Source organism: Hoplias malabaricus, chromosome 13, assembly GCF_029633855.1.
Source record: "Hoplias malabaricus isolate fHopMal1 chromosome 13, fHopMal1.hap1, whole genome shotgun sequence".
Lineage (NCBI taxonomy): Eukaryota > Metazoa > Chordata > Actinopteri > Characiformes > Erythrinidae > Hoplias > Hoplias malabaricus.
The window spans coordinates 1,066,327-1,079,812 of NC_089812.1; the positions used below are offsets into that span (position 1 = coordinate 1,066,327).

General features: G+C 45.0%; 1 protein-coding gene across 3 annotated transcripts in view; it reads left to right on the top strand.

Moving 5' to 3' along the window:
• Positions 1-1,259: 1,259 nt before the first annotated feature.
• Positions 1,260-13,486, top strand: part of rbfox1 (RNA binding fox-1 homolog 1) — a 309,662-nt gene continuing 297,435 nt past the window's right edge. Inside the window, exon 1 of one of the 3 annotated variants that reach the window (XM_066641701.1) lies at positions 1,260-1,328. In XM_066641701.1, coding sequence (XP_066497798.1) covers positions 1,284-1,328 — 45 coding nt within the window. In that variant the 5' untranslated portion in view covers positions 1,260-1,283. Of the gene's footprint in view, positions 1,329-1,360; positions 1,580-7,189; positions 7,211-13,486 lie in introns of those variants that run through there. The other 2 variants (XM_066641703.1, XM_066641704.1) reach the window with 2 other exon arrangements.

The window sequence follows — 13,486 nt, forward strand, 5'->3', positions numbered from 1 at the left end:
TGCAGTGCATGCATTTAATGACAGTAAGGAGTGCTCATAGCAGTTGGTGTTTGTCGTGTATGATCCTGGGGCATGCAGAGAAACGTGCACCACATGCATTTAAAATAAATAAATAAATAGTGGGTGCAGTGCACGTGGTCATCTCTGAGAAGGTGAAATGCATGCTCTTCTTACAGGGACTAGTGCAATGCATGCATTTAATATTACAAAGGGATGCATGGGCATCCTTAATGATAATGTGTTGCTGAGGAGAGCGTGGGGTGTGAATGCATGCAGTTGATACTAGTTATTAGGAGGGAGTGCACTACACGCACAGTTAGTTGCTCTGCAGGGCGCCGTGCACTTCTGACTGCTGATGTCTGATGATCAGGTGTGCGTGCACTGACACGCAAAACAGTGACGCGTGATCTTTACTGAGTAGTGCATGCACTTTCTTAAGGAAAATACAGACGCATGGCATGCACTTGTGAACGGTGAGGATGGTGGCGGCGGTGGGTGCTGGACTCCTGTTGTTTAACGCGAGGAATAACGGTGTCTGCAGTGAAGAGGGCACCGAGGTGACGAATATACAACTGTCACACACAGTCATTTACATTGGCTGCACGTGGCTAGCGCACTTACCTACGCCGAGAAAGAGGGGAAACGCGCGCACACGCACACACACACACACTTGTATATGAAATGTGGGGACCTCACATAGATTTGTGGAGATTTACTATTACGTTTAACATATGTGCTACTATCTTACATTGATTTACAATGGGGACGACAAGCTGGTCCCCACAAGGCAGACAAGTCCCCACAACGTAAGTGTGTAAACAGTAATGTTGTAATGTAAACCAAGCACAAAGACAAGTTCGTTTCCATACGTTCTGGGGACATTAATTTACAGTCATTGCGTGATTTATGGTAGCGCTAATCCTAACCCCAACTCTAGTCTTAATCCTAACACAAAGCCTAACCGTATACCTTCGGCACCTTAAAATGTAACAGATGTAACTGTGTAACTTGTGGGGACCTGAATTAATTCGAGTCCCCACAAGGAAAAGACTTCCCCACGATGTGTGTGTGTGTGTGTGTGTGTGGGGGGGGGGGGGGGGGGGGGGTGTGAACAGGTTTTGGTCTCCACAACGTGAGTGAAACCTGGCACACAGATTCACACACACACACACACACACACACACACACACACACACACTAGCCCTCCCCACTCCTATCCTTCTTACACACACACACACACACACACACACACACACACCTCGCACGCTCGCGACTCACTCGCTATGAAATCGTGGCAGCTGATCGCAGTTGTGGGAGATGCCCTTCAGGTAAGGCGCGTGCGTTTGCGTTTGCCTGCGCGTCTGCGTGTGCGCGTGCGTGAGAGGAAACCGAGGCGACGGGGAAGCGAAAGCGCGCTCGCTCGTCGGACGCGCGGGATGTGAAGGCTTCGCCGCGCGCTCCTCCTCCTCTTCCTCCACGTTCAACGCGCTCTCGTGCGAGGTTCCGAACCTTTTTGGGGGGGTCCTTTTTTATTTTGGTGCACGCGCTTCTGTGGGTGTTTTTGTGGGCCAAGCCAGAGGTTAGTGCGCGAGACGATGTATATATGCGTGTGCGTGTGTGTTTGTGTGTGTGTGTGTGTGTTTGTGTGTGTGTGTGCGCGCGCGCGCTTGTTTGCATCGTGTTTCATGCTCGCGTGCGTGGAGGAATGTGATTGACTTTGCGTTGGTTTGCTGCAAAGAGATGCACGCGTCATGTTTCGCTATTTCATCTTCCGCGTCATGCGCTGGTGCAGATGTGGAGCACAGCTGCCACAAAGTTCCCTCGTGTCATAAACACCGGGACGCGGAGAGAAGCGACGGGGTTGCCAGCGCTACACTGGATATCAGGGACGCACGCGAAGACTCTCGGGGGGCAGTTGCCCCTGCTGTTTATTGCTTGTGCTCTGTTTATTGCAGTGGACAGCAGCGGTGGTCATTGATAGAGTTGGGTTGGAAGTGAAGGAATGTGATTGACTTGTGGCAGAGCTGCTGTCTTCTGCTTTTCCGTGGAGCTGCAGCTGTGGTCCACATCTGTCTAAAGTTGCCCTGGTCCTGCTGTTATTGGGGCTCCATTGTATCAGCTCCAATTATAGACTGTAGTCCTTCTATTGCTCTGCATACTTTAGTAGCCTTCTTTTCACCCTGTTCTTAATAGTCAACCCCCCCCCCCCCCGCCACCTCCACCCAAAGAGAAGGTAGGCTATTATTCACAGACCTGCAGTGACCACCAGACTTGGTGGCAGTAGTGGTGTGTGAGTGTGAGTGGATCAGACACAGCAGTTGCTGCTCGAGTTTTTGAACCTTGTGTCCGCTCACTGCCCTCTCTATTAGACACAACTACCCTGCTCCACCCTCAGAGACACATGACGCTGCTTTGGAACTGATCAGAGTGTATTAAAGTGTGCAGTGTGTGTGTCAGTTATGGACATGATGACTGTGTTTCTACCTGAATGTGAATGGAAGGCTGTGTTTACACAGCGGTGGGACGGAGGTTTATTTCCCAGCAGGTCAGTAAAATAGGGAGGGTAGGAAAAAAGTGCTTGACTTTGCAGAGAGCTGCTCTTCTTTGGTCTTAAATGGATATACTGCATATTCCTCCTTCAGTCCTATAGCTGGGGAGCATCCCTGTCTCCGGGATCCCTCGTCCTCCCGTGAATGGGGACCTGAAACAGCTAAGAGGGGATGGAAGTGGGTGTAAACTGATTATCGCTTTCCATTTCATCGATTCACATGAAGACAAGCAGCCACAGCGCTTTTCTCCTTCTTTGGAGTTCTGTGAGGGTCCGGAGTGAACGAAGACTTGGCCGTTTGATTTCTCCGAGCAGAGGGACGATGGTTTATTTCCCAGCGGATGGTAACAGTGGGCCAGTGACATAGCGGGGTGGGCAAAGGTGAGGATGAGATATAACTCAGCTGCCACTGTTCGAGTTGAAGCATTGTATCGAGGCTAACGTCCAGGGACGGACTTCGCTTATCGCCTGCGGTAGAACTCATTTGGGTCATTTGTTTTCTTGATAAACCCTACATACCTCTGAGCACAATGTGGACCACACTGACCAGCTGTGTACCTGTGGTCCATTACTAGTCAAGCCTAATTAATCCTGACTAATTGGACCGAGTGCTGAGCAATGTGTAAAGGACTGAATCACATTTAAATAGTGGCACCCATCACTATGTTGTTCCCTGAGTCATTTGAGTTCAGTTCTACTGATTCAGTTCTTGTGAATTTCTAGCTCAGTCTAAATTACACTCTCTGCAAGAATGACCACGGAAGGTAGTTTTGGGGTCCATAGTGACCGTTTTTTAAAGGTGTCCCATTGAGGATGTTGAGATTCCCGAGTGCTAAGATGTGTAGAAAACCATAGAAACGATGCACAGGTTTCAAAGGGAACACCGTGAAGGTTCTGCACACTGTTCTGGAGTGATGTGCATTAAAGAGACAATGCACTCAGAGAAGAGAGAGTCGAGTGGAAAAGCCCCGTCACCCGTACATCACCCAGGTTGGACATCCATCTTTGCTGCATGTGCCATGATCGATTAGAGTGCTTTCGGTCACCGGAGACACGCATGTCCTGTTTGTTTTCAAAGGGAAAAGCAAGGTGAAGCTTTTTATGTTAAAATAATCTGACGTATCTGTAACTAAAGGCTTGCTATACACTGCAACACATTCCTGTTTATTAACGGTTTATAGTAAATACATTTACATATTATCGCTGTCTAGAGGAAGAACATGTATCTCCATTTTATTACAGATTTTCTCATTTATTACTGTCATTTTGAACACAGCACCTGTGCTTCACATTGTGTAAAAAAGGTTCCAATAAAGGGACCAATAAAATTGCTCTAAAATGATTTTGAATAAACATTAATATTTTTTCAGATTTTTACATTAACTCCCATTGAAAGTCGATAATTTGGAGACGCCTATTTTTCTTTGGATAGCGATGATATATTTGCAGTAAAGCGCTGTAAAAATATCAAAATTGATCAATTTAGGAAATTTAGAATTGTGCATTTGCCATTTCTAAAAAGTATTAAGACATATTTAAATATAACTGTGAAGGACTGGCGCCCCCTCCAGGGTGTGTTCCCGCCTTGCGCCCAATGATTCCAGGTAGACTCTGGACTCACCGCGACCCTGAACTGGATAAGGGTTACAGATAATGAATGAATGAATGAATGATGTGCGGACGCTGCATGGGCTCCGGGTCCTGGGTGGGATCCTCTCCTCGGGTCACTGTCTGTGAGGAGTGTGCTGTGTTTTCTCTGTGTCTGTGTGGGTTTCTTCCAGGTGCTCCGGTTTCCTACCACAGTCCAGTGGCTGTGTGACACTCTTCACAGGTGTGTGAGTGAGTGACTGGGTGAGTGTGTTATGAGCTGGAGGCCTGTCCAGAGCCAAATTAGTTCATTTAAAGACTATTTAAACCTAAACGTATCGATCCTCATCACCTGTGTTTTTAACCTGTGAATAACACACAGCACGGTGTAGCGTATTCAAATGTAGCTTATTATTGTGGACGTCTTTAAGGAATGGTACACCATAAGGTCCTATATGCGTCTGACACACATCTATAGAAACGCAGGCCTTGAGTTTCCTTTTACGACACAGACTCCCTGTTGTTTACGGGGCTGTGTTTATCTGAAGCAATTCCCGGATTCCACCGTGTTTCACACGAAGGATTTGAAATCCAGTGTGTTTTAAAGTATCCGATGATGCAGCCTCAATAAAAGGTTTGGTTTTAATGTTTCTCTTTTCCCAGCTGGTCCCAAGACCACCACTTCTGAGCTCTTGCCTCCAGCAAAGTTTAGTTCCAACTCGAGTTTTATACACCTGATCCTCCCAGTCACGCTCTGCTGAATATATTGATTAGCTGGATCTGAACTGTCGGAATAGAGTGGAGAAGATCATGGAAGCTCGGTGACCACTACAGAACTTCTAAGTTCACCTAGTCTTGATTTTTTTTCATTGGGGTCCTATGTGAAATTACACACCTCTCTGGCTCTCCTAGGTCTTGCAATGGTAGCGTAGGATCCCTGGATTTTAATTTTCACCTACAGCTTGGAGTAAACTCCTGGGTTGTTTACTGAGGTACAGCTAGACACAGCAAACATTATAAAGTTGTGTTGAACATGGGATTTGTTTCAGTTGCAATTGTGGCATTACAAATGGGTGTGGTTAGTTTTAAAAGCCAAACTAGGTGTTAACACACTTCATATTTCAATTTTCTGAATGCTTCTCATCTTCATAGTCATGAGCATTACTGAGATGTGTTATACTGTACGCTCTTCTAGAACTCACTTTAGCTCTAGACCCCCCCCCAAATCCACTGTAGATCTGTTAATGATGCTGTTACTTCCAGTGCCTTTACCCCTGACTAAGCTCAAGTCGCTCAGTTGCCACTGTAAGCCCCAGAGCGAGCGGAGCTGAGCTTTCCGTGGACCGTAATGTGCAGCATTTGTTTTCTGGTGCACAGAAAACAAGTACAGCCCCTGAGACCCTTTAGCGGTACTCATCATGCAGTGATTTTATAGGGATCTTTCTGCTTTGGTCACAAGCTGTAAACAGTTTGCCACCATTTACACACAGATAATTCCTCCAGTAGTGACTCCTCTATTACCTGCTGCAAGAAGGGTGAAGGCTTCCCATTAATCCTACCGTCAAATCCATTCAAACTGCTGCCTACACATTGTACAACAGCTCGAGAGCGTTTCTTAGCAGTGGGTCCACTGAATTCAACAGTGTTCTCAAGGACCTCAGCTAAGGACGGATCAACAGCTGAGATTTGAACCTGGGTTCAAGTGGCACGGATAACTTGTGCACAGCTAAGCAGGGCTTTATCGGGCTTGGCTTTTTCCAAAGACGAACATCATAAAATTAATCACTTGCAGTCTATATATATATATTAGTTCTGTTAGGTAGGTGTGTCTAATCTTAAAAACTCCAGACTTATGTCTGTCCAACTCATACCAGCTCGATCCATCACCCAAATCATACCTGCTCTGTGGTGGTTGAAGAGCAGAATGAAATGTGGATAAGAAAAGTATGCAGAGATACACATGGACAGCACTCTTTAATTTTAGAACTAATATTTGGAATGGTTTATACAACAGCCAGAGCTTCTACCATCACGGCTATGACACTGTGCCCACAACCAGCAGGGAAACATTGCCAAGATTCATGGCACGGCAATATGTCCGAAAGCCTGACTCCGTTTCTTTTTGCTTTCTATTCCCCAAATGATTTATGAGGGTATTTTTCTGCCCTAAATTACAACAGCACTCCAAGACATTCAAACTTCCAGAAGAATCTGGAGGCTGTCCTACAATAAAACAAAGAATGGAGCTTTGATAATGTCGGTGTGCACAGGCCAGATGGTGCTAAATGTTTAATCAGGCTATTTTTCCTGAGCTAAATGACTCTGCAGAGTGACCACTTACTGTACTGAGTTAATACACATTAATAAAATATGTCCCCGGTGGAGAAAGTGGGAGGAAGTGTTCTGTAGTCATTCTAAAAGCATTGGAAGATATTTTGTAAATGCAGATTGGTTTCTAAATGCATGGTTTCAAGCTTGATGTTGGCCACTTTGAAGATGATCAGATATGGAATTATAATGACCTTCTGATTTCAGATATAATAAGTCCTCCGTTCCGCAAGCATTGGGGAAAAGTCTGGTGGGAGGTCTAATTGCCACGCATAGAGGAGATCTGGTTTATGTGTCGTATTCACTGAGAGATTAAACATGAGCTTAGCATTTGTTTTTCAAGAGCAATGAAACAGCAGCATGTACCTTAAGCTCATTACAGTCACTATATGACTAACCACGGTTGTAGAAATGGGAAATTGAAGAAGTTTTTCAGAACTTCTAATTGACGTAATCTTGCCTATAATGATTATATAGGTTGTTATTTTAATTCTGTTCCTTTTTAATCTTAAATCTCCTATCTTCCCCATTGTGTGCTCAAGCACTGTCCCCTTAAAACCACACTACCGTATCTGTAGTCACATGACTCTGCCCCATCCAATCTGTCACATGGAAACAACATGGAGGAGAACCTAAACACACAGGCCAACTGAGCAACTCAAGCAGCTTGTGCCAAAGAAAACGCTTGGTCTGTTGTTTGGACTAGTTTTGACTTTAGTGAAGACGGTCGTATCACCCAGCACCTGTGTAAGTCCTTATATCTGCATTCAGTTACAATTTTTTAGAAGCAATTTAGTTTCTAGCATTACTCATTATCATATATTTAGAAATTTGAGATGCCTGAAATGTACACTCCTCCAGGGGTCATTGTAGAGTTTAGTTTTTCAACTAGGATTCTGTTCAACTACAAACTCATGATCACTGTACAATATACATTACACAATGGCACTTCATGTATAGTGTTGCTACCACCCAGGTCCAGAGTCCTGGGCTCCTGATATTATGGTCTGGGAGAGTCTGGTGTGTTCTCCCTGTGTCTGTGTGGGTTCTCTCTGGGTGAGTTTTAATCCTACAGTCCAAACAAACATGAAGGTATAAATAGATTAATTGGTTATGTGAAGTTGCGTTTGTAGTCTCAGTGTTAGTGTTGCATCTAGAAGGTCTGACCTGAATGTGCGTGGTGTAATAATTTGTTTCAGGAGCTGAAAGACTAAGACAGAGAGGTGTTAGCAGCCAAACTGGATGCTTTGGAGCTGTGACTAGGCTAATGGAATTAGCTGAGGTGCACCATAAGCCTAGGCACAGCTAGCAACTAGCAACAATTAGCCTAGAAGTTAGTGAACAGGCAGTTAGCATTTGGTTGTCTTTAAAATGTTATGTACCAGAGTAAATGACCCTTTTCTCTTTTCAAGCTATGGAGTGGATATATTTTGGACTATTTTCTGCTTCTCCTTACACCACAAGATGTCAAAGGCCTTCTGCTACATTATAGCAATCTATTCCAGCCTGGCTCTTTTTGTGCTTCACTGCCATGAGTTATCCGTCTCAGTAGGGTGTTTGTCATTGCTCCAGAAAAGCTCTTGTATGAAAATTTGATCAAGGCCTGAACCTTGGGCTAGGCTAATTCTTGCTTAACCAGTGCTGTAAATGTAAACGACATGTCAGATTTCCTGGACGCTATGAAACTGAAAGCCTTTAGGCTGTTCCCACCTCATTTTAATATCAATTCAATAAGAATGTGATGAATATTATAATAGAGTTTTGGGGCCTATCCAAGTCTGGCTTTTGTAAAACCTCCTTTTTCCCAATGAAGAACATACTGTGGTGCTCTGGTGGGTGGAATTTAGCAGAGAACAGAGTAATGGCACCCATTTTACTCATTGACTCAATATTTAGGGCAGCAATTACTTGAAATTGTAGGTTATTTCACTGTGCTAGGATTATGTGTGCCATGGAGGGATCAGAAGGAGAGAATCAGCGGCATGTCACGAGGAGAAAAGGGCAGATTTTGAGACTCTTGATGGGGATTTATTGTGCCGAGAGCTATACTTGTACATGAGCATGGAGTAATTGGCCTTTTAATTTTTGGGGGTGCTTTTGTCACGTTGTATGCCTTCCACAACAGGAGGGGGCCTAATAAGTTTAGTGTTAATAACGAGTGTGCTTGGAGAAGCTAATTGCTTGCTTATTTTGTCACAGGACGCCAGAGGTCGGTTTGAAAGCAAGCAGGGAATCGGCCTCAAACGTCGCCGTCTAGATTTACTTTTCTTAGTCAGCTGCGACGGGAAGAGGTCGCACCGAATGCAGTCTGTAAACTTTCGGGTAATTTCTGAGCAGCGTATGATGTAGGTTTGAAAGCACGGAGATGTGATGCTTCTCATTATTGTAATGTAGCAGCCCACAAGCTGGGAGCTGGATGATAAGCAGTTGATTTATAGCATAATCCCGAAGGGCAAACTATAACTTCGGTTTCAAGAAGAAAGTGGCCATTTAAGGGGATCGTTCTTTTTGTCCTGACTTGTTGAAGTTGTTCAGTCCACTCTCTGCTGCTTCAGACCTATCACAGTTATTGCATGATCTCTTAATGCATTTTAAAGGTGTAATATACTGCCCCATTTCCATAAGTGAACACAGTTCTAGGGTCTTAGTGGAAGGTCTGTGACCTGCTTTGGTCAAAAGCCCACGAGCCCCACAGCAGTGTTCTCCCCCTGTGTAAACAGCCCCTGTTCAGAACGCCCGCTTTCAGCACCTGTTCCTTTAAATGATAACGAGCCGCTCGCTGTTCACCCCGACCCCGAGCGCACAGCAGTGAGGAAGGAAGAAGCTCTGGTTTTTAGCAAGAAAAATATAAAAAATCACTCTCTTTCCTTTCTTCTCTGTTCTAATTTTCTCTGTTTATACTCTGTTTTTTTTGTTGTGTCTGTTTTGATCCATTTGATCTCATCCTTGCATTCTCACGTAAACACTGGTCCAGCACTGTGATTGGACAGACTCAGAGGAGGAGGCGGGACAACTCTAAAGTCTCTGCGTATGACATAACAAGTCACAACGTCTAAATGTATCCCATGTATTTAGACTTATCCCACAGAAAACAGTCTTGTTTCACAGTGTTTGTGTTGGGGGTTAACGTGCACATGCACTGAACAAGGAATTCTTTATTTAAATAGGCCTTATTTACGCATTATCTTAGGCCATATATCTAATCAGCCATTTTAGGCTTGTATAGTGCTGATGTGTACATTGCATTGTACAGTGCCATTAGGAACGTTAACAGCTAAGTGCAATCAAGAGAGGAAAATCAATCCAGTGGAAAGTGATGGGGCATCTGGAATCTCATAGCATAGGATTTCAGGATAATCTGCTTTTAATCCCAGGGCTGTTTACACTGATAAACGCACGTTTAACAAATCTTAATTGGCCGTGAACTGCATTGCTCAAGCCACTAATGTTTAGCGCTTACATCATCCGTTTAACACGACACTCCTCCTCCCACTGGGCTGCAGTTGCCTCTATTACACCTTTCATACCACTGTGGTTATTTAAATGGACACTTTTAATGTAACTGAAATTATAAATGTGTATAACACAGCAGTGGAGCACTCCATTTACATAATAGACGGACAGGGAAAAAAAAGGAGCTCGGCTGATTTCCATTTGCCATTGTGTACATATAACGCTAAAATACCTGCGGATTTACCCATGAGAAATATTCCGGCGTGCTTTATTGCTGGGCATCAGAAGAGCTATTTGTGGCCACACAGTCAGGTGACATCGCATTGAAGCATGTCTGGCACACCCACTAAGCAGCCCCATGGAGAAACAATGGGGAATCTGAGTGGAGTTGAGCCAATGGGAAACGGGAGCTTATTTAAGTTTTTTGAGCCCAGAAATGACCCAGCAGTGCTAAAGAGTGGACCAATAAAGCACATCTTGTGGAGGAAAATCAGGGAAATTATAACATGCTCTTTAGATATTGTCTTCTTTTATATAAAGCCTGGAGCTACCTTGCTTAGAGGCTAGTTTAATGCGGACAGTCATTTCCACTCAAATGTCAGGTTTTCGCATTAGCTTCACTGATGGGGACGAGGAGAAAAACAGCATTCCGAAATGGAGACAACTTGCTTACTTGGTTTGAAGCCTCTGTAACGGCACTTCAGCAGATGGATCCCATTTCAAAACCATTTCAAAAGCAGCAGGTAAGCATTCCAGGCCGGCACCGGGGAAGATGGAAAAGTTTTCCATCACATCAGTGTCACACTTGAGTCAAGTTTCAGGGAAATGCTAAGACTTTTATTTTGTTGAGTACAGCCATAACATTAAAAATATCTCCTTGTTTCTACACCCACACGGCTCTACTGACCGTTCTACAATTACATACTATAGTCCATCTGTTGCTTTATATACTTTGTTACCCCCTTTCACACTGTTCTTAAATGCTCAGGACCACTACAGAGAAGATTGACTATGATTTGGGTGGCGGATCATTCTCAGTGTTGCCGGGTGGTGGTGTGTTATCGTGTATACACTATATAGACAAAATTACTGGGACAGCTATACATCAGGTTTGGAACTGATGTCAGTGAATCAGCAGAGCACTGGGGACTTTTAGCACTCAGCGACCCCCTGTTTGTAACTTTACATGGGTTCCCACTTTGTGGCTGAGTTGCTGTGGTTCCTAAACGCTTCCACTTTTCAATAAGACCACTCACAGTTGATCATAGGATATCCAGGAGGGAAGACATTTCACAAACTGACTTGCTGAAACAGTGACATCCAGTACCATGAATTCAGCAAGCTCTTTAGAACAACTCATTCTTTCACAAATGTCTGTAAAGGCAGAATTCATGGCTAGGTGCTTGATTGTAACACCTGTGGCAATAGGACTGCAACACCTTAATTCAATTATTACACAGTAAATTCACCAGTGTTAAATTAACACTGTTAGTGTACTCTGTGTTAAGTTAACACTAATAGTGTTGATTTAACACTGGAGAATTTGCTGTGTATGAGGTTTACCCCAAACCTTTTGTTCATAGAGTTTGATCCACCTTGTAGATGTAAAGTCAAAGACGGTAGTTCATCTGTTGCATTGGTCATCCTCTAGTCCTTCATCAGTGGTCACAGGACGCTGTCGGCTGGATGGTTTTTGGTTGGTGGACCACTCTCATAACATCTGTGTCCATTCTGTAACATCTGTGTCCATTAGTGACCTGATTTCATATACATTCATTAGCCCTGTGTCCGGCCAGGCGCGATGTGTGTGTGAAGGAGGTGCTCCGGTCATGTCGTTCTTGATTGTCATCATGTAGTGCCGTTATGGGCCGAGGTGTTTATCCCTGGCCAGTCGTCTGTGGGACACTCTGCTGATCAGGGTAGTGATAATTCAGAGTGATGTCTCCCAGCAAGCCTCTGTCAGACAGGTCATTTTTTTCGCTTGTGTCTAAGGCTTCAGAGCGTGGTACTGTACCAGGCCTTTACTCATAGGTCAGATGACTCATCACCTTACCTTTCCTCTGTCCACTTTTACAGCACGGCCATGATGGAGGGAAGAGGCTTGATTATTTGATGCTAATAGATTATGGCTAGTCTGCTGTCATTTTTATTTTATGTGATATTTCTCACACACTCGCTCTCTCTCTCTCGGTGCAGTGCAACTGCATTCTCATGCCCGTCCTTAAATCTCTAGGATACATTTCTGTGTATGAATAGGACACAGTAAACTACATCACTGTTTTCTTGGGTTGCCAAAGTGTGACTTTTCACTCTGTATAATCCTACACTGGGCATCACCAAATGGCGGACCTCAGTCAGGACCTGGACTGAGTGACAGTTCTGTCTACATCCATGGCCGATTTGCAATAATTTAATGAGAATAAATAATACCATTCATGATACTAATGACTATATAAGTCATGGCAATAGATCACAGAGGCACCTAGTCTAGTTAATATTGTAATATCTTCTCTCGGCTGAGTCAGCCAAACTGATTGTTGATCCTGCATGGTCAGTTCACTAGAGAGAGCGAGAGGGACGTGAGAGTCAGGACAGTGTGGCCAGTTCACTAGAGTGAGAGTGAGGATAGTGTGGCCAGTTCACTAGAGAGAGCGAGAGGGACGTGAGAGTGAGGACAGTGTGGCCAGTTCACTAGAGAGAGCGAGAGGGACGTGAGAGTGAGGACAGTGTGGCCAGTTCACTAGAGAGAGTGAGAGGGACGTGAGAGTGGGGACAGTGTGGCCAGTTCACTAGAAAGAGTGAGAGGTGAGTGAGAGTGAGGACAGTATGGCCAGTTCACTAGAGAGAGCGAGAGGTGAGTGAGAGTGAGGACAGTATGGCCAGTTCACTAGAGAGAGCGAGAGGGACGTGAGAGTGAGGACAGTATGGCCAGTTCACTAGAGAAAGCGAGAGGGACGTGAGAGTGAGGACAGTGTGGCCAGTTCACTAGAGAGAGTGAGAGGGATGTGAGAGTGGGGACAGTGTGGCCAGTTCACTAGAGAGAGCGAGAGGGACGTGAGAGTGAGGACAGTGTGGCCAGTTCACTAAGAGAGCGAGAGGGACGTGAGAGTGAGGACAGTGTGGCCAGTTCACTAGAGAGAGCGAGAGGGACGTGAGAGTGAAGACAGTGTGGCCAGTTCACTAGAGAGAATGAGAGGGACATGAGAGTGAAGACAGTGTGGCCAGTTCAGTTCACTAGAGAGAGCGAGAGGGACGTGAGAGTGACAATAGTGTGGCCAGTTCACTAGAGAAAGGGAGAGGGACGTGAGAGTGAGGACAGTGTGGCCAGTTCACTAGAGAGAGCGAGAGGGACGTGAGAGTGACAATAGTGTGGCCAGTTCACTAGAGAGAGGGAGAGGGACGTGAGAGTGAAGACAGTGTGGCCAGTTCACTAGAGAGAATGAGAGGGACGTGAGAGTGAAGACAGTGTGGCCAGTTCAGTTCACTAGAGAGAGCGAGAGGGACGTGAGAGTGAGGACAGTGTGGCCAGTTCACTAAGAGAGCGAGAAGGACGTGAGAGTGAGGACAGTG